Source organism: Diaphorina citri, unplaced genomic scaffold (assembly GCF_000475195.1).
Source record: "Diaphorina citri unplaced genomic scaffold, Diaci psyllid genome assembly version 1.1 scaffold637, whole genome shotgun sequence".
Lineage (NCBI taxonomy): Eukaryota > Metazoa > Arthropoda > Insecta > Hemiptera > Psyllidae > Diaphorina > Diaphorina citri.
Window position 1 is genome coordinate 107,101 of NW_007378070.1, and position 21,175 is coordinate 128,275.

Sequence of the window (21,175 nt, forward strand, 5' to 3'; positions counted from 1 at the left end):
TTGTATGGATCAATGAATATCACACAGGATATAAATTATGAACGCAATGGAACAAACGAAGTGAATTCCTAACTTGAGGTAGGTATTGCTTTTTTTCCCTTTTAAGGTGCCATTAAAGGACAGTGTAGGTAGGTTGTTTGCGCCAGATTCGGTTTTTATTTTGTCCTTCTGTCTGTTTATTTGTTAGATTGTTTCGTTTTATGACAATGATAACTCTTGAATAGTCTCCAACGGTGCATCCGGTTTTGCTGAAAGTTGGCAGAAAATTTTTCAGCACATAAAGGAAATTTCTCGGTTAATTTTGAATTTTGACCTTTGGGGTAACGGCCCTTTTCTAGGCGAGTTCTACAATTCACTCAAGATGAACAATACATACTACCTACTGAAAAGAAAGAAATCAGCACAGTTGTTCACATCTCATATTAAATGATACATACCTATTTCATCTTTCCTATCAACAAGATCTCTGTATGGCATCAAGCTCTGCACAAGATTTACATCCGTGGCACAAGCTCTGCTTATACGGGTGGGTATACCATTTATAAGAAAAATGTATGTTCTGAGTTTTTTGTCAATCAAATATAACTCCTAATAATACCTTATTACCTACTTTTTCCCTTGTTTATTTATACATTACTAGTGGTTGACCCGTCCTTTGTACGGGACCACCACACACACACAAATACACTCCCCCCCACACACACCACACCTACCTTAGTACCTACTTATGTAAGCTATTATGACCTTGAAACTTGTCAAGGTGACTAGGTCTAAGTACTTAATGACCTTGAGAAAGACCTGTCCAAGATAATTTACTTCCTGTTTCACTCCGCAAGCCAGATAAAGCTAGATTAGTTACTGTAATGTTTGTATTTGATGTTATCCTTCAGGTACGGAGTTATAGCACCGGGCGCACCTCCAGGCATGCATCAGTTTGGTCTCTACCCATCACCAGGAGGTCCCAGCCCTGCTGCAGCTCTTACACAACTAGAACGAGAGAGACTGGAAAGGCTAGGTGAGTTCATACAATATAACTTGGTTTTGACTTGGTTCATGACCCCCAACCATTAAGTATCTATCTAGGTAGACACTAGGTTTTTTTTTATTACTTTTGTATTTAAATCTATTGTATACTTTTTCCTACTGAAAATCAATAAATAAAGCACTGTTTGTACCAATACCAATTTAGACTTTTACATTTTTACTTCCTCACTTTTTAGTCCGTCCTTCCTTTATTATTACTGATAATAAAAGGTATAGTGGACGGACTATTGTATTCGCTTCGGTGTCGTCTGTCGGTCTGTCTGTCGGTCGGTCGGTCGGTCGGTCGGTCGGTCGGTCGGTCTGTTCCCATAGAAGGACTTATCCAAACCTGGTCGACCTATATATCAAATTAAAGGTCTTTTTACCAGGATCACGAAAATGGTGGTGCAAATTTTGTCCAAAAAACCATAAAGCCAAAAATCCAAAAAAACTAGTTTTTGGGGGATTTTTTTCACATTTTCTAACACAAATGAGCTCTGATCTCGAAATTTGTCGCGACGACCTATGAACTCAAAGCGAGAAAGTTTTAGATAACACTTCAGTCGATCATTTAAGACCGGTTTTAGCATCACCTATGCTAAGCTACGCCGAGCAAGACCAATAAATGGATGGGTGACTTAAACCTTATATTGAGAATAAAGGGAGAACGGGCTCTAGTCTTGATCTTAAATCATTACATGAAAGTAAAATCAAAAAAATCAAATCAAGAATAATAATAACTGAATAATAAATAAAATAGGTAGGTACATAAATTTATATGATTCCTTATCACACGGGGAGTATTTTAAGATAGGAAATTTTTGGTCGAAAATTGACCGCCGTAGGCGGTCGATTTTGGACTTAGAAAAATTTTCAAAAAAAAAAGTTCAATTTTTGGACAATTTTTAATGATCCCTCATTATACGGGGAGTATTTTAAGATAGAAAATTTTTGGTCGAAAATTGGCCGCCGTAGGCGGCTCAAACTCGGGACTTAGAATTTTTTTTTTCAAATACGTATTCCGCAAATGTAATAGAAAGTCGTGTGATGTTCACACCAGATTTTTCACAATAGTATAAGTGTACTTAGATGTTCTGTTTTAACGCCGTATGTCCTCTGTGTTTCAGGTATCCCGGCTCCTGGTTCACAACCCCCTGCCCCTCAGGGCCCCGGCTCTAACGACCGCGGTGGCCCAGGTGGGGGACCCCCATCCTCCGTGCCGCCTAGTGGGGGGTCTGGCCCTTCCACGCCGGGCAGCGGGTCTGCACCCCCGGTCTCTCAATTGGAAGCCGAGCGTCTAGCCCTCGCCACAGACCCTATGGTAATAATACCTAATGTTTATTCTGTTCTATAAAATGAATGGGTAAAAGGCAGAGCGCACTAAAAAATCGACTTTCTGAGTTATCTATATCGTTGGAAAGAGTGCGAAAAGATCTACTTTTTATATTGGTTGCGAACTTCACTTTAGTGTTGTATTAAAATGAGAGCAAAAACAAAATGGCTATCTCTATTTAAACGTTAACTAGTCCTAAACTTCGACTCCATTTATCTCTAAACGCTTTTTTTTTAACTTGGTCCGCTCTGCCTTTTAGCCATTCAAATAATCTCACAAGTAATCATTTTGTCCCTTTTTAAGTACAATTAGTACTTTTCAGGAACTCTTGTTGTTAGATCTAGGTATTTTGTAAATTTTTGTCTTTCTTGTATTCTCTTGTTAAATTGTCACATCTTCTTTCTATTTTCTTTCTTCTTGTTATTTTTGTTTTCTCTTTTTTTTTTTAATTTTTACCTAAGCAGGGGAAAAGCCCAACTTTGGCCATATCTTGTTTTGTTTTCTCTTTTTGTTACTTATAGTTCTTCTGTTTCTAGGCATAATCATATTTCATTCATAATCTTTTTCTTTTATTTCGGCGTTTTTCGTCAGCCTCTCAATCAGTCCTAACTAGGGTGATTACTTTGGGCTGACATTTGGTTTTGGCTACAAATTTTATGAATAGATGCCCTTCACACTCAACCTTTGCTATTTCTTTAGCAAGGGAAATTCAGGCTGGTATACTCCCTGTTTAAAGTCCCCCCATATTTCATTCATAATCAAATTTCATTATTCCAGGTTCGGCTGCAAATGGCCGGCATTAACCCCGAGTACCACGCACATACGCACGCACACACCCATGCGCATTCGCACACACATTTGCATCTGCACCAGGGCCAGCAAGGTGCAGGAGGGGCGCAGGGGGCAGGCTCGGATCCTGCGTCTACTGGACCTGCCTCAGCTTTTCCTCTACCTGGTAAGTTGATACTATTGACTGGACTGGAATGCTACTGGATGCTAGTGGTTTGTACACGAGGTCAGTAGTTGAACTGTCTACCAGTTATAACTATGTATAAGTCTCTGGACTCCAACTATAACTTATAAGTCTCTAGACTCTAGAGCCGCTAGTCTTGTTATCATTATGCCATCCATCAACATCACTAATACATTTAATTCCAGTGATCTGTAGGTCTCATTTTTATACATATAATTTTGTTTACAATACAATATAATAAGAACATAATTACAATTGGTCTTCTTAATGATACAACTTATATACTATGTAGGTTTGTAGGTATACATATGTAAACAAATTAGCTTCTCTTTTATTATTCCTATAGCAATGTCTAGCATATGAGGGATGTTCCGTGTTTTGTCTTCCCTCAAGGTTAGGGTAGCTTTTGCTTTACACCTCAGCCACTTTGGACTTCTTGTGTACCTACATGTAGAGCTTCACTTCTCACTAAAAAACCATCAGACCCAAAAACTATCCTAACCATGTAACCCTTCCCCTTACAGGAGGAGCCACAGGTAATCCCCCGGTGGGCGCTTACCCCCGTCCCCCCTCTCTCCTAGCTGGGGGACCCCGAGATTTGCACCATCCCGCTGATCTACGTGCCGTGGGATTTGCAGAACAACTGGCACACCAAGCCGTAGCACATGAACATCTGCAGAGACAAATGATGCTGGAACGAGATAGATTCCCACCGCATCCTTCCATAGTAGCACAACATGAGGAGTATATCAGGTAAATATGGTTAGCCCGGTGGTAACGCGTTTGTTTGCCATTCAGAAGGCCCCAGGTTCAATTCCCATAGTCGACAAAAAAGTGTGAAATATTTCGATTGCAAATATATCAACAGATTAGGCCACTATTGGTGTTCTCGTGGTTTCTGGTGTTGATCCTGCCCCTAAAAGGGAAGTATTGTGTTTTTAAAATCCATTTTACTATAAAATAATGTGTTTTTATTATATCGTGGAAAATACTTTTATAGTTTTAATATGGCATCAGTTATAATGATATTCGTTTTCTTTTCTTGCAGACAACAGAGAGAACGTGAGTTGAAAGTAAGAGCCCTGGAAGAAGCAGCTAGAGGCTCTCGACAGTAAACATAATGAAGCAGTACATGATGGACTATTTACTCTCTGATGCCATTTACAGTGATTTTTCTGAAAATCGAATAGTACGTATACATAGGTTAGGACGTTAGGTACTTCGAACTAGGCGTAATAGGTATTTTATTTCGTCTCGAAGTTCCCTATGGAGAGATATTACAGGTCTATTTTGACGCCATTGACTTTTTAGCTAAATTCCCCTTTTTAACGAAATGAATATCAACGGTGAAAGATACCTAGTTTTGACATATTTCCACCCTTTTCTGACAGTGTTGTAAATTTATTTTTAAGGAAAAGCTAGTAGAATATTACTCATAGTCATAAAATTTATTATTGTTCATGCTAGATTTTTTTCCAATTAAAAAAATGTCTTTCAGAGCAAACATTTAGTTAGGAATTTGGATTTTCTAGAACTTTTTTTGCGATTTTATTCAAGCACACTTTTTCTAAATTGACTTTTTGAGTCGTATATTGAGTACTTGGAATTTTTGATTAAGTATGAACATGTTGGATATTCTAAGGCTAAGGACTACAGTATCTCAGTCAGGCAACTAATCAGATTAGAGATCTTCCTAGCTCCAAATGGCTGTGGTCCATGGCCACTGTCGACTATCCATTTGCTTCTGTAGTGCCCACAGTATGCTATCCTCTCCTCTAATACCTAATCATGTGTACAGTTCCTTTTTTATGACGATTTAAAGTAGGGTTCACACGCAAGAATAACAAACCATCTTGAGTTTGCATGCCTATATTACCAGTAAAATAAGAGCACGAAAAGCTAGTTTCATCATCAGCATCATTATCTTCTGGCGACAAGCTACCCGGCTCCTCACATCAATTTTATCCTCAATATTGTATGAGAAATCGATCGCAAAAGTAATAGTGGCCTACAACTGGGGTATAGGTTATAGAACCTTTTTAGTTCTTAAAAAAAAAATGTCCAGATAGTGAACTCTCTTAAATTAAGACTAGCTTAGCTTTTCTAACTTGTACCAACAACACACATATAACAATAAACCAAATACATGAGATCTTATTTAGACTGTGCGAATAAAGGGACTTTTCAGTCTCATTCTTGCAGTATAAAAGGTATATTCTATTTTATTTTCCTCCCCTTCATAGACTGGAGCTCGAACATCTGGAACGAGAGAAGAGGGAGAGAGAGATCCGAGAATTGAGAGAGCGAGAACTCAACGATAGAATCAAGGAAGATCTCATTAAGAACGCATCCTTGCTCCCTGTGTGTGTTAGGTTCTGCCCATGTTAAACTACTTGTATATGTTTTACTAAACTGTGTAGATAAAAGATTAACTTATTGACTAGATGCTGTATAGGTAGGCATTGAATAATTTCGGGCGATCGACCTTTGTTGATACTGTATGTTTTTATTCATACTCGATTTCTGCGAAATGTTAAGTAGAATCATGTCAACCACCACTTTTCCCGTGTTCAGACGGGGTCGGCGTTTTTCGTCAGCCTCTTAATCAGCCTTAGGGTGATTGTTTTGGGCTGACTTTTGGTTTTGGTTACAAAAAATTTACGAGTGCCCTTTGCACTCAACCTTTGCTATTTCTTTAGCAAGGGAAATTTCAGGCTGGTATCCTCCCCGTTTAAAGTCCCCCAGTCAGACTAAGATAGTTTACTTCCTGTTTCACTCCCCCAGCCAAATAAAGCTAGATTAGTTACTAATGTTTGTATTTTATGTTATTGTTTAGTTGCTAATACCTTGATGTTATCCTTTAGTTACTAATACCTTGATGTTATCCTTCAGGTACGGAGTTATAGCACCCGGTGCACCTCCAGGCATGCATCAGTTTGGTCTCTACCCATCACCAGGAGGTCCCAGCCCTGCTGCAGCTCTTACACAACTAGAACGAGAGAGACTGGAAAGGCTAGGTGAGTTCATACAATATAACTTGGTTTTGACTTGGTTCATGACCCCCAACCATTAAGTATCTATCTAGGTAGACACTAGGTTTTTTTTTATTACTTTTGTATTTAAATCTATTGTATACTTTTTCCTACTGAAAATCAATAAATAAAGCACTGTTTGTACCAATACCAATTTAGACTTTTACATTTTTACTTCCTCACTTTTTAGTCCGTCCTTCCTTTATTATTACTGATAATAAAAGGTATAGTGGACGGACTATTGTATTCGCTTCGGTGTCGTCTGTCGGTCTGTCTGTCGGTCGGTCGGTCGGTCGGTCGGTCGGTCGGTCGGTCTGTTCCCATAGAAGGACTTATCCAAACCTGGTCGACCTATATATCAAATTAAAGGTCTTTTTACCAGGATCACGAAAATGGTGGTGCAAATTTTGTCCAAAAAACCATAAAGCCAAAAATCCAAAAAAACTAGTTTTTGGGGGATTTTTTTCACATTTTCTAACACAAATGAGCTCTGATCTCGAAATTTGTCGCGACGACCTATGAACTCAAAGCGAGAAAGTTTTAGATAACACTTCAGTCGATCATTTAAGACCGGTTTTAGCATCACCTATGCTAAGCTACGCCGAGCAAGACCAATAAATGGATGGGTGACTTAAACCTTATATTGAGAATAAAGGGAGAACGGGCTCTAGTCTTGATCTTAAATCATTACATGAAAGTAAATTATATGATTCCTTATCACACGGGGAGTATTTTAAGATAGGAAATTTTTGGTCGAAAATTGACCGCCGTAGGCGGTCGATTTTGGACTTAGAAAAATTTTCAAAAAAAAAAGTTCAATTTTTGGACAATTTTTAATGATCCCTCATTATACGGGGAGTATTTTAAGATAGAAAATTTTTGGTCGAAAATTGGCCGCCGTAGGCGGCTCAAACTCGGGACTTAGAATTTTTTTTTTCAAATACGTATTCCGCAAATGTAATAGAAAGTCGTGTGATGTTCACACCAGATTTTTCACAATAGTATAAGTGTACTTAGATGTTCTGTTTTAACGCCGTATGTCCTCTGTGTTTCAGGTATCCCGGCTCCTGGTTCACAACCCCCTGCCCCTCAGGGCCCCGGCTCTAACGACCGCGGTGGCCCAGGTGGGGGACCCCCATCCTCCGTGCCGCCTAGTGGGGGGTCTGGCCCTTCCACGCCGGGCAGCGGGTCTGCACCCCCGGTCTCTCAATTGGAAGCCGAGCGTCTAGCCCTCGCCACAGACCCTATGGTAATAATACCTAATGTTTATTCTGTTCTATAAAATGAATGGGTAAAAGGCAGAGCGCACTAAAAAATCGACTTTCTGAGTTATCTATATCGTTGGAAAGAGTGCGAAAAGATCTACTTTTTATATTGGTTGCGAACTTCACTTTAGTGTTGTATTAAAATGAGAGCAAAAACAAAATGGCTATCTCTATTTAAACGTTAACTAGTCCTAAACTTCGACTCCATTTATCTCTAAACGCTTTTTTTTTAACTTGGTCCGCTCTGCCTTTTAGCCATTCAAATAATCTCACAAGTAATCATTTTGTCCCTTTTTAAGTACAATTAGTACTTTTCAGGAACTCTTGTTGTTAGATCTAGGTATTTTGTAAATTTTTGTCTTTCTTGTATTCTCTTGTTAAATTGTCACATCTTCTTTCTATTTTCTTTCTTCTTGTTATTTTTGTTTTCTCTTTTTTTTTTTAATTTTTACCTAAGCAGGGGAAAAGCCCAACTTTGGCCATATCTTGTTTTGTTTTCTCTTTTTGTTACTTATAGTTCTTCTGTTTCTAGGCATAATCATATTTCATTCATAATCTTTTTCTTTTATTTCGGCGTTTTTCGTCAGCCTCTCAATCAGTCCTAACTAGGGTGATTACTTTGGGCTGACATTTGGTTTTGGCTACAAATTTTATGAATAGATGATTTGACTCCATTTATCTCTAAACGCTTTTTTTGGACTTTGTCCGCTCTGCCTTTTAGCCATTCAAATAATCTCACAAGTAATCATTTTGTCCCTTTTTAAGTAGTACAGTTAGTACTTTTCAGGACCTCTTGTTGTTAGATAGGTATTTTGTAATTTTTTGTCTTTCTCTTATTCTCTTGTTAAATTGTCACATCTTCTTTCTATTTTCTCTCTTGTTATTTTTGTTTTTTCTTTTTGTTATTTCTCTGTTTCTAGTCATAATCATATTTCATTATTTCAGGTTCGGCTGCAAATGGCCGGCATTAATCCCGAGTACCACGCACATACGCACGCACACACCCATGCGCATTCGCACACACATTTGCATCTGCACCAGGGCCAGCAAGGTGCAGGAGGGGCGCAGGGGGCAGGCTCGGATCCTGCGTCTACTGGACCTGCCTCAGCTTTTCCTCTGCCTGGTAAGTTGATACTATTGACTGGACTGGAATGCTACTGGATGCTAGTGGTTTGTACACGAGGTCAGTAGTTGAACTGTCTACCAGCTATAAGTCTCTAGACTCTAGAGCCGCTAGTCTTGTTATCATTATGCCATCCATCAACATCACTAATACTTTTGTTTGCAATACAATATAATAAGAACATAATTTATTACAATTGGTCTTCTTAATGATACAACTTATATACTATGTAGGTTTGTAGGTATACATATGTAAACAAATTAGCTTCTCTTTTATTTTATAACTATGTATAAGTCTCTGGACTCCAACTATAACTTATAAGTCTCTAGACTCTAGAGCCGCTAGTCTTGTTATCATTATGCCATCCATCAACATCACTAATACATTTAATTCCAGTGATCTGTAGGTCTCATTTTTATACATATAATTTTGTTTACAATACAATATAATAAGAACATAATTACAATTGGTCTTCTTAATGATACAACTTATATACTATGTAGGTTTGTAGGTATACATATGTAAACAAATTAGCTTCTCCTTTATTATTCGTATAGCAATGTATAGTATATCCCTCAAGGTTAGGGTTGCTTTACACCTCAGCCACCTTGAACTTCTTGTGTACCTACATGTAGAGCTTCACTTCTCCTCACTGAAAAACCACCAGACCCAAAAACTATCCTAACCATGTAACCCTTCTCCCTACAGGAGGAGCCACAGGTAATCCCCCGGTGGGCGCTTACCCCCGTCCCTTTTATTATTCCTATAGCAATGTCTAGCATATGAGGGATGTTCCGTGTTTTGTCTTCCCTCAAGGTTAGGGTAGCTTTTGCTTTACACCTCAGCCACTTTGGACTTCTTGTGTACCTACATGTAGAGCTTCACTTCTCACTAAAAAACCATCAGACCCAAAAACTATCCTAACCATGTAACCCTTCCCCTTACAGGAGGAGCCACAGGTAATCCCCCGGTGGGCGCTTACCCCCGTCCCCCCTCTCTCCTAGCTGGGGGACCCCGAGATTTGCACCATCCCGCTGATCTACGTGCCGTGGGATTTGCAGAACAACTGGCACACCAAGCCGTAGCACATGAACATCTGCAGAGACAAATGATGCTGGAACGAGATAGATTCCCACCGCATCCTTCCATAGTAGCACAACATGAGGAGTATATCAGGTAAATATGGTTAGCCCGGTGGTAACGCGTTTGTTTGCCATTCAGAAGGCCCCAGGTTCAATTCCCTTAGTCGACAAAAAAAGTGTGAAATATTTCGATTGCAAATATCTCAACAGATTAGGTTACTATTGGTGTTCTCATGGTTTCTGGTGTTGATCCTGCCCCTAAAAGAGAAGTATTGTGTTTTTAAAATCCAATTCCTGTAAAATAATGTATTTTTATTATATCGTGGAAAATACTTTTAACCTTAGTTTTTATTATGGCATCAGTTATAATGATATTCGTTTTCTTTTCTTGCAGACAACAGAGAGAACGTGAGTTGAAAGTAAGAGCCCTGGAAGAAGCAACCTTCTATTTTGATGTCAAGCTCGGTGTTTACTTCTTTGGTCCAAGTGGTGAATAAAGTGGCGGTCGATTTTTCAGCGGAAAGTTCCAGTTTCCGTTCCCTGAACCAGTTTTTTAGTGTGTCCAGATATGGGTTGATTTGTTCACAGATGTTTCCAATTTTGTTGTCGGAGCATAGGATGGTACAATCATCTGCATAGGTTGTTAGTTGAATACCTTCAGGTGGGACCTTCGGTCAAATCTTGTAGTTAGGTTTTGTGTCACTTTTACTTTGTTGATTGAGTTGGAACTTGGTAGACTTCTATATTTTGGATGACAATTGAAAATTATATCAGAAAATTCGAAGGTTTGCCTAATATTTTCTTTCTTTCTGTCTACAGTGAATACGCCCGACCGCATGGTGGCTTCTCCCCTGTACAACTGCACAGAGCTGCCCTAGGCCTTCCTCCTCAATGTATAGATCCTATGCTTCAGTATCAGTACATGATGGACTATTTACTCTCTGATGCCATTTACAGTGATTTTTCTGAAAATCGAATAGTACGTATACATAGGTTAGGACGTTAGGTACTTCGAACTAGGCGTAATAGGTATTTTATTTCGTCTCGAAGTTCCCTATGGAGAGATATTACAGGTCTATTTTGACGCCATTGACTTTTTAGCTAAATTCCCTTTTTTAACGAAATGAATATCAACCGTGAAAGATACCTAGTTTTGACATATTTCCACCCTTTTCTGACAGTGTTGTAAATTTATTTTTACGTTCCCTATGGAGAGATATTACAGGTTTATTTTGACGCCATTGACTTTTTAGCTAAATTCCCCTTTTTAACGAAATGAATATCAACGGTGAAAGATACCTAGTTTTGACATATTTCCACCCTTTTCTGACAGTGTTGTAAATTTATTTTTAAGGAAAAGCTAGTAGAATATTACTGTTGTTTATTATGCAGGCGTTTTATGTACATCAACTTTCCAAACAGCTGACAGCTTCGCTCAGTGCGCATGCGTCTCAAAAGTGAAAAAAATTCACGCATGCGCAGTTTCTTATTATTGTTCAGAAATCGCATACGGACATATTTTTGTGTGTTTTTTGGTGATGGAAAATTAAATTTAATGTGATTTTCAAGTGAATTATGGAGGAAACCAAAGTAATTTATCACATAGACGATGAAGAAACACCCTATTTGGTCAAATTACCAGTTTCCCCGGACAAAGTTACTCTGGCCGACTTCAAAAATGTCTTGAACCGGCCCAACTTCAAGTTCTTCTTCAAGTCTATGGACGATGATTTTGGGTAGGTCCTAGGAATGTATTTCTCACAAACCAGAGAGATTTCTTATTGGAATTTTCCATCTATTAGAGTATTTTCTCTCCAGGAACACTTTGCTTTAGAATCTCCTCTTTCCCAAGCCATATTTATGTCAAGATTACAAGATTTATCACACAGATGTATCTACCTATTTAGTAATCACTCATCTAGGTTTCTCATACCAGAAAGTTCTTAGTTCCCACCAAAGTCAAAACTTCCTCAAGTTGATTAATGTCTTGTGGAGTCAGAGTCTTTTCTCTCCAGGAAGACTTTGCTTTAGAATCTCCTTTTTCCCCAAGCCATATTTATGTCAAGATTACAAGATTTATCACACAGATGTATCTACCTGTTTAGCAATCACTCATCTAGGTTTCTCATACCAGAAAGTTCTTAGTTCCCACCAAAGTCAAAACTTCCTCAAGTTGATTAATGTCTTGTGGAGTTCTGTTAGTATTGTAGTCTGTAAACTATGTCATCCTCATATTATAAACTGGAATAATAAAATAATATCCATTTCTCATGATTGATTGTTACCTAATATAATCTTGCCAGTTCTAAAGTTGGTCGAGATACAGAACTGAAGAACTTTTTTGAATTAGAGGTTCTGCTAGTCTCACTGTTTCAATATTGTGATGATCTGAATAATGAGACAAAACCTTCTCATTCAATCAATGAGATAAGAGTTGTAAATCCCTAGATGAGTAGGTAAGAGTTTAAATAAGTATGAAAGAGACAGGCCTTAGTTTCTTCTGTTAGCTCTAACTTACTTCCCTACCTTTTGCTTAATAAAGTCCGAAAGGAACCAAGTACTTACAGAAGAATCTAGGAAGTAGACATTTACCAACTTACCTTTGTTAGTATTCAATGTGCTAATGAGTTTAAATATTTGTGTTGTTTCAGAGTGGTCAAAGAAGAAATTATTGAAGATGATGCACACCTGCCTTGTTTCAATGGAAGAGTTGTATCATGGGTAAGTTATACAACACATATTTAAACTAATCGTTATATCTATTCAAGTTGTTATATCTATTCAAGTTCATGCTGACTTTTCTGCATTTTTTGCAAGGAATTCTTTAGCTTTGAAAATGATTTGGCTGTAAGGGTACCCAATATTTGACATCTAATTGTTGCCCTCAAAAACGTCAGTAGGTATTTAAGTAGATCTGAGCACTAACCCCTAAGTCACTTTGGACTTTTTGATGTGGATGAAAAACGTCCACTAAGTAATGAATGAAAGAAAAATAATGAAATGAGATGGGTTCTTTTAAAGTCTCAGTTTAAACAAAAAAGTGAGGTTTACAGTTCACAGAACTGCTAGTAATAATCTGTGCTTAGGTAGGTACTTAACACATTTCTTGTTTCCGTTTTCAGTTGGTGTCAGCAGAGGGTAGCAATGTATCTGAAAGACGACAGTACCTACGGGTTTTATAGTATTTGTTTAAAAGTTATTTTTATACGATAGGTAAATTTAACAAGATTTTTTTTCTGTGAATTTTTTCGATTGTTTCTCGTCTTGTGTTTTTTGTAGAAAAACCAATTTGCTTCATTTTCTCTTTTTCGTGTGTGATTTTTTTTACCTCAATTTCTAAGTACCGTCATATAATCTGTATTAACTGTGCATAGAGCTACTTGGAATTTGAATTTTGTAAAGTGTGACCCATTCATTCTGGTCATTCAAACAACGCCTTTGTTTTTTGCTTAGGTGAAAGAGGAGCAGCCGGTATGGCTGAAGTACTTTAAACCCGGAACCACTGTAGATTTTGTTTGAATTTGTACAATTTAGAAAGAAGAAATTGTTCTTTGAAATTTCATGGGTCAAAATGTTGGAAAGCTATTGAAAGATTGATTAGTGTGGTCCCGGATTTTACGTGCATAAAATCTATCTCAAGTGTAGGCTGTAGAAAGATTATGTAGAGGCACAATGTACCAGATAAACTTGTATTATAAGAGTAAATAGCTTGATAGAATATATATAATTGATCTCTAAAGTGTAAGCACCTCTGTAGAAATCACTATCACAACTCTGTTCTAAATTCATTAAATTTATTGCTTTTCAGAATAAACTAAACACTCTTAATCAACTTGGCACATAGTAGTGACATTTTCCTTTGCTGAAAAAAAAAAGATTATTCCCTTGTATCACCGAAAATATCGAACCTGCAAACTTTGGGTTAAGAGTCAATACTCTTGACTACTGCATAATAGAGTAGTTTTCCACTCAAAGAGGTGCTTATTACTCCCGTGTATTTCATTGTACATTTCGAAGCAATGTAATTTTTTTTTCTAAAGAATATTCATAGTTTTATATTTTACTAGGATATAATATTTTCATTCTTTCAAATCCTGTGTTCTTTTGTACATAATTCAGTCAAAATTTTCGATGGTCAGTTTTTTTCAAGAGGTTTCAAGTAGAGGAAATTGTAACTGGTAAGGTCTTATCGTCCCGAAAGCGAAAAAAGAAGGAAGATGGGATAGGAGTAATCTAGCCGTTCCGAGAACGAACAAAAACTTGGACAACTCTGCTTTTTTCATTATTTTTTTAGCCAACACCTGGGAGCAGCCTAAGACGCGTTTCGTTCTTATTGGAACTCATCAGTTAGACATAGCTCTCAGGTGCTGGCCAACTAGATGTTGGGTCCGATTGAACTCATTTGTTGATTAATGGAGCAGTTGCAAATGGGTAAAAAATATAAATAAATGGTGGATTCCTATGTAAAAAGTTGGGAAAAATCCAAATCTGAGGTCAAAACTCCGAAAAAGTAACTGTAAAAGGTCGAAAATTCAATTTTTTTTCCGTTCTAATGAAAGAGTTCAAATATGTGTGACGTCAGACTTTACGCAGTTGTTTTTTTCTTCCGTTAGGTAGCGCCACTATGCAAGCGTGCTAGCGGAGGAGCAGAAAGAACTGCGCAGAAACGTATGCGCACAAACACATTAATGCGAGAGCAGAGGTGTATTAACGTGCTGGGTTGCGCAGAGCGCGCAGCCAGGACGCGGTCAAGTCCAGATGAGGGCTCTCAACGAGGGAGCTTTGCTCGGGACATTTGATGTGACGTCATCGCCTACGGAAGCGTATGCCGTGACGTCAATGTTCACGATTTACCGGTATTTTTTAAATAGATTTATCTTGGGATCTAGAAGTCGTAGAAGAAAAAGAAAAACTTCGTTGGTCCTCATTTTTCCTGCTCTATGACTTTGAAACATCACCCAAGTAAGCTCAACTTGGCACATAGTAGTGGCATTTTCCTTTGCTGAACAAAAAGATTATTCCCATGTATCACCGAAAATATCGAACCTGCAAACTTTGGTTTAAGAGTCAATACTCTTGACTACTGCATACTATAGAGTAGGTTTCCACTCAAAGAGGTGCTTATTAATCCCGTGTATTTCATTGTACATTTCGAAGCAATGTAATTTTTTTTCTAAAGAATATTCATAGTTTTATATTTTACTAGGATATAATATTTTCATTCTTTCAAATCCTGTGTTCTTTTGTACATAAAGAAAAGTAATTAAAAAAAATAATCAACTACATTAATTTAATCTATTTATCAAGAACTTTGTTTTTACTTTAGCTGTAAGTTCTTGGGCTCTAGGGACTTCCATTTACAGCGGATATCTGGATATTTTACAGCAAGATAAAAGTACCTACATACCTGAAATTTACCCTAGGGTCAAGCCCCATCAATCTTTTCCTCCTCCCCAACATGCAGTAAATGCAAACCACCCTGTATTTCTTGATAAAAATTAATAGCGTATTGCATAATCACATGGTATTCTTTATACCATGATCACATGGGTTGTTTATTATGCAGGCGTTTTATGTACATCAACTTTCCAAACAGCTGACAGCTTCGCTCAGTGCGCATGCGTCTCAAATCCATTGACATAAATAACCTAAGTAAAATAAATAAGGTCCTTCCAACAAACTGTCTAATTGTTGCCCTCAAAAATGTCAGTAGGTATTTTATTTAAGTAGATCTGAGCACTAACCCCTAAGTCACTTTGGACTTTTTGATGTGGATGAAAAACGTCCACTAAGTAATGAATGAAAGAGTGGAAGTGTGAATAATTTCTGTACTGTGTGTCCCGACCCGACGAAAACTGCAATTTATCCTTCGATCTGATTCGAAGAAAAACTGTAGTCTGTGGACCAGGCATCTACCACCCAAGTTTCCACAGTATGCTATCCTCTCCTCTAATACCTAATCATGTGTACAGTTCCTTTTTTATGACGATTTAAAGTAGGGTTCACACGCAAGAATGGGAACCCGTCCCCCCTAATGGCTGCTGTGTGCGCAACCCACGCTCCGGGGTCAATAGGCCTCACTGGTTCTGTACGAGGGATTGTAAAGTACCCTTTCGGGTTGGGGTCCCAACATTTGGCTACGACAAGTTTGATAGGGCCCGGTTTTTGGACGACTTCCCGTAATACTCGTACTGCCTCGTCATTGGACATGTTCTCAAAGTTGATGTCGTTCACTTGTAGAATCATATCGCCGGGTTCTATTCGTCCGTCCAGTGCTACAGCACCCCCCTTCATTATAGAACCCACGTAGATACCCCCGTCACCACCCTTGTTACTTTGACCTGCACAGGGAGAAACAGAGAAAACAAAATACATAAAACAATAAATCTTCAAGACATAGGTACGTTTTTATTAGAAGAACCCTTAAAAACTTTCAAATCCAGCCTAATTCGCTTGAAGGGTAGCGGCAAATGCCTAGCCTTAAAAAGAAAATAGTAATAATACTCACCCACGATGGAGATGCCGAGAAAGTTGACCGTGTCCATGTTGAGAGTAACGGTGATGATATTGAGGGACATGGAGGAGTCCCAGAGGCCAAATGTGGCTCACAATTGTCTTTATGTGTTAATCGCTTCGAATTTAATCAACATTGAACAAAATCTTCGAAAGTTATTGTGAGACAGGCAAACTGAAAGAAAAATAGTCAAGTAATCTGCCTTATTTTTACATGCTTTTATTTCACTTGAGGCCTCTGTATATATGGGTCAAATCTTGTAGTGAGGTTTTGTGTCACTTTTACTTTGTTGATTGAGTTGGAACTTGGTAGACTTCTATATTTTGGATGACAATTTGAAATTATATCAGAAAATTCGAAGGTTTGCCTAATATTTCTTTCTTCTGTCTACAGTGAATACGCACGACCGCATGGTGGCTTCTCCCCTGTACAACTGCACAGAGCTGCCCTAGGCCTTCCTCCTCAATGTATAGATCCTATGCTTCAGTATCAACTCAATAGTATGTACGGGCCGGGAGCTAGGGAGAGGTAAGTTTTGAAGCTTCTCTGTATTTATGTCATTCTGTGGAGTCATTATGTGATCATAAATAAAAAACTTGGTTCAAAGTCCCAAGTATTAACAGAGGCCCTCATTTCTGACATTTATTCTTGATCTGCCTCTAGGGCAGTGATTCCCAAACTGGGGTCTTCGCAACCCCCGCGAAGATCACATAAAATATAGTAAAGTTTGAGAACCGCTGCTCTAGGGTATAGTGGTTTAAACGCTCGTCTGTTAATCAGGAGAGCGTGGGTTCAATAGGTTGGAAATTTCATCCTCAATATTGTATGAGAAATCGATCGCAAAAGTAATAGTGGCCTACAACTGGGGTATAGGACCTTGTTTTAGTTCTTAAAAAAAAAGAAAAAAAAAATGTCCGGATAATGAACTCTCTTAAATTAAGACTAGCTTAGCTAAGGTTCGTTCTTGGAACAACACACAGGGGTTGGGTTGCCCGGATGGTCACCCGTCCAGATACCAACCACGTTCAACTTCTGTCACGTGTGAACCTTGCTAAAGAAGTGAATAGTTTGCTTGTGTTATATTGCCTTGCTCCCTGTGTGTGTTAGGTTCTGCCCATGTTAAACTACTTGTATGTGTTTTACTAAACTGTGTAGATAATAGATTAACTTATTGACTAGATGCTGTATAGGTAGACATTGAATAATTTCGGGCGATCAACCTTTGTTGATACTGTATCTTTTTATTCATACTCGATTTCTGCGAAATGTTAAGTAGAATCATGTCAACCACCTATCCAAACGATTGTAAACTGTGCAGCCTATTATTTCGCGAAAGAGAGTAGGTATGTAGTTTGTATTGTATGAAATCTCATTGTAAACAAAGAGGAGGCACATCTCGGTGTTGATCCTAAGGTTAAAAGAATTTTAATTATTGTGTCTGGCATGAATCCTTGTCTTAAATATTATGTTCATAGTTATAGTTCCACAGCCAGACAGTCTTTTATTCGTCATGCTTGGTCTTGACACAAATATTTTAGATGTGAACAAAGGAAAGCTCTGAATGATAAACATCAAAGATATTGACCACAATAATACTAGGGTGAAGAAAGAAAGACAGAAAATTCCATTTTCAAAAACTAAGTAATATTTTCGACATTTCTTCTTGAATGATTTCCTTTGTTCAGATTTTCTTTTTCAATGAACGAAGTGAGTCCCATGTTTTAACTCGACGATTTTGTAAAAGTCTTTCCCTTTCTTTCACCATAACTGTCAAACGGTTTCTCCGACTTCTCAAAAATTTATCAGAAATTGAGGAATTTTAATTGCGTGAGGCAGTTATGCTCAACACAAATGTCGTTCCCGCTGAATACACTACGCTAAATTTCATGACTTGACTTGGACTCGAACCACCAACCTCCATATTCAAAGCCCACCGCGTGCTAAACGCTACACCACTGAGGTTGGTTATTCAGAAATGTTCAACACAGAAAGGAGATTTTCTTCACATCTCGGTGTTGATCCTAAGGTTAAAAGAATTTTAATTATTGTGTCTGGCATGAATCCTTGTCCCAAATATTATGTTCATAGTTATAGTTCCACAGCCAGACAGTCTTTTATTCGTCATGCTTGGTCTTGACACAAACATTTTAGATATAAACAAAGGAAATCTCTGAATGATAAACATCAAAGATATTGACCGCAATAATACTAGGGTGAAGAAAGAGAGAATGAAAATAAAAAAAACTAAAATATTTTCGACATTTCTTCTTGAATGATTTCCTTTGTTCAGATTTTCTTTTTCAATGAACCAAGTGAGTCCCATGTTTTAACTCGACGATTTTGTAAAAGTCTTTCCCTTTCTTTCAACATAACTGTCAAACGGTTTCTCCGACTTTTCAAAAATTTATCAGAAATTGTGGAATTTTAATTGTGTGAAGCAGTTGTGCTCAACACAAATGTCGTTCCCGCTGAATACACTACGCTAAATTTCATGCCTTGATTTGGACTCGAACCACCATCCTCCATATTCAAAGCCCACCGCGTGCTAAACGCTACACCACTGAGGTTGGTTATTCAGAAATGTTCAACACAGAAAGGAGATTTTCTCAATAGATGTTGGGTCCGATTGAACTCATTTGTTGATCAATTGAAATTTGTTTTCCAGACTCTAGCAGTATAATGTCCCGAAGGAGGAGACCCCAGCGTCGTCGAAGACACAGACCTCCCGCCTTGTCCCGTACTTCTTCCTTCTCTTCCATCACTGACTCCTCCATGTCCCTCAATATCATCACCGACAACTGATCTATTGAAATTTGTTTTCTAGACTCTAGCAGTATAATGTCCCGAAGGAGGAGACCCCAGCGCCGTCGAAGACACAGACCTCCCGCCTTGTCCCGTACTTCTTCCTTCTCTTCCATCACTGACTCCTCCATGTCCCTCAATATCATCACCGTTACTCTCAACATGGACACGGTCAACTTTCTCGGCATCTCCATCGTGGGTGAGTATTTTTACTATTTTCTTTTTAATAGTTTTTCGTCTCTTTAGTCAAAAAGGGACCCGTTACAGTAGAGGAAAAGGACTCATTACAAACTATTATTTTCGAGAGTTTTATCTCTGTTTAGTCAGAAAAGGACCCATTACAAACTATTATTTTCAAGAGTTTTACCTCTGTTTAGTCAGAAAAGGACCCATTACACTTGATAGAGGGAACTATAACAACGGAGGTCTTAAGTATATTCCCGAAATCGAAGAGAGGAAAGGATAAGAGAAAGCCAGTCGTTCGGATAAGGAACCTTGTTTGTTGAGAATAAAGTTCGCCCCGGACAGGAATCGAACCTGTGACCTACCCCTTACAAGGCTAGGCATTCGCCGCTACCCTTCAAGTGAATTAGGCTGGATTTGAAAGTTTTTAAGGGTTCTTCTAATAAAAACGTACCTATGTCTTGAAGATTTATTATTTTATGTATTTTGTTTTCTCTGTTTCTCCCTGTGCAGGTCAAAGTAACAAGGGTGGTGACGGGGGTATCTACGTGGGTTCTATAATGAAGGGGGGTGCTGTAGCACTGGACGGACGAATAGAACCCGGCGATATGATTCTACAAGTGAACGACATCAACTTTGAGAACATGTCCAATGACGAGGCAGTACGAGTATTACGGGAAGTCGTCCAAAAACCGGGCCCTATCAAACTTGTCGTAGCCAAATGTTGGGACCCCAACCCGAAAGGGTACTTTACAATCCCTCGTACAGAACCAGTGAGGCCTATTGACCCCGGGGCGTGGGTTGCGCACACAGCTGCCATTAGGGGGGACGGGTTCCCGCTGAGACCCCCTTCTGTTAGTACTCTGACTAGTACCAGCTCGTCATTGACTTCCAGTATAGCCGAGACAGAGAGTAAGTAGTGTGTGCTATTGTTATTTTCGATTATAAAAATCAACAATCAAAAAAGAAGCAAAAGAAGCAAGAATTCAACGGATATTTTTGGAAGAAACTGCCTTCGTTTTTGACCATTGTGTTAATTTTTAATTTTTACTGGTGTTGATATGGACATTCAGAAGCAGAACTCACGTTGCTTTACTTAAAATGTAATCAGTATTCAGCACTGCAGGCGGTCCCTTTTCAATACACTCATCTCCTAATTCTGTGCTATGAAAGTACCTATACAAAGTGATTTCGTGACAATAGTGACACTTGTTAAAGTGTTGAAATAATAGCAACACTCTGACTAGTACCAGCTCGTCATTGACTTCCAGTATAGCCGAAACAGAGAGTAAGTAGTGTGTGCTATTGTTACTTTCGATTATAAAAATCAACCATCAAAAAAGAAGCAAGAATTCAACGGATATTTTTGAAAGAAACTGCCTTCGTTTTTGACCATTGTGTTGATTTTTAGTTTTTACTGATGTTGATATGGACATTCAGAAGCAGAACTCACGTTGCTTTACTTAAAATGTAAACAGTATTCACCACTGCAGGCGGTCCTTTTTCAATACATCCATCTCCTAATTCTGTGCTATGAAAGTACCTATACAAAGTGATTTCGTGACAATAGTGACACTTGTTAAAGTGTTGAAATAATAGCAATTAAAATACTTCGTAATAAAAAAAATACCATAATTTATGTATTTGTCTCATTTCAGAAGCGTTTGAAGAGCTTAGTCTTACCATCAACACTGACATGGCCACTATAGAACTTTTTTGAATTAGAGGTTCTGCTAGTCCCACTGTTTCAATATTGTGATGATCTGAATAATGAGACAAAACCTTCTCATTCAATCAATGAGATAAGAGTTGTAATTCCCTAGATGAGTAGGTAAGAGTTTATAA

General features: G+C 38.3%; 2 protein-coding genes across 2 annotated transcripts in view; both read left to right on the forward strand.

The window, feature by feature from the left end:
• Positions 1-10,709, forward strand: part of LOC103510732 (arginine-glutamic acid dipeptide repeats protein-like) — a 31,193-nt gene extending 20,484 nt beyond the window's left edge. Inside the window, exons 15-27 of the mRNA XM_026824711.1 lie at positions 891-1,015; positions 2,151-2,344; positions 3,134-3,311; positions 3,854-4,082; positions 4,378-4,430; positions 4,978-5,087; positions 5,556-5,701; positions 6,222-6,346; positions 7,417-7,610; positions 8,572-8,749; positions 9,697-9,925; positions 10,226-10,320; positions 10,651-10,709. Of these exons, the coding sequence (XP_026680512.1) occupies positions 891-1,015; positions 2,151-2,344; positions 3,134-3,311; positions 3,854-4,082; positions 4,378-4,430; positions 4,978-5,087; positions 5,556-5,701; positions 6,222-6,346; positions 7,417-7,610; positions 8,572-8,749; positions 9,697-9,925; positions 10,226-10,320; positions 10,651-10,709 (1,915 nt within the window). The remainder of the gene's footprint in view (positions 1-890; positions 1,016-2,150; positions 2,345-3,133; positions 3,312-3,853; positions 4,083-4,377; positions 4,431-4,977; positions 5,088-5,555; positions 5,702-6,221; positions 6,347-7,416; positions 7,611-8,571; positions 8,750-9,696; positions 9,926-10,225; positions 10,321-10,650) is intronic.
• Positions 10,710-11,339: 630 nt separating this feature from the next.
• LOC103510733 (segment polarity protein dishevelled homolog DVL-3-like) lies at positions 11,340-21,050 on the forward strand. The gene is made up of 7 exons (XM_026824712.1): positions 11,340-11,567; positions 12,483-12,552; positions 12,954-12,994; positions 16,739-16,845; positions 19,170-19,346; positions 19,844-20,242; positions 20,989-21,050. The coding sequence occupies exons 1-7, from the start codon at positions 11,407-11,409 to the stop codon at positions 21,048-21,050; spliced, it is 1,017 nt and encodes a 338-aa protein (XP_026680513.1). The 5' UTR covers positions 11,340-11,406.
• Positions 21,051-21,175: the final 125 nt, after the last annotated feature.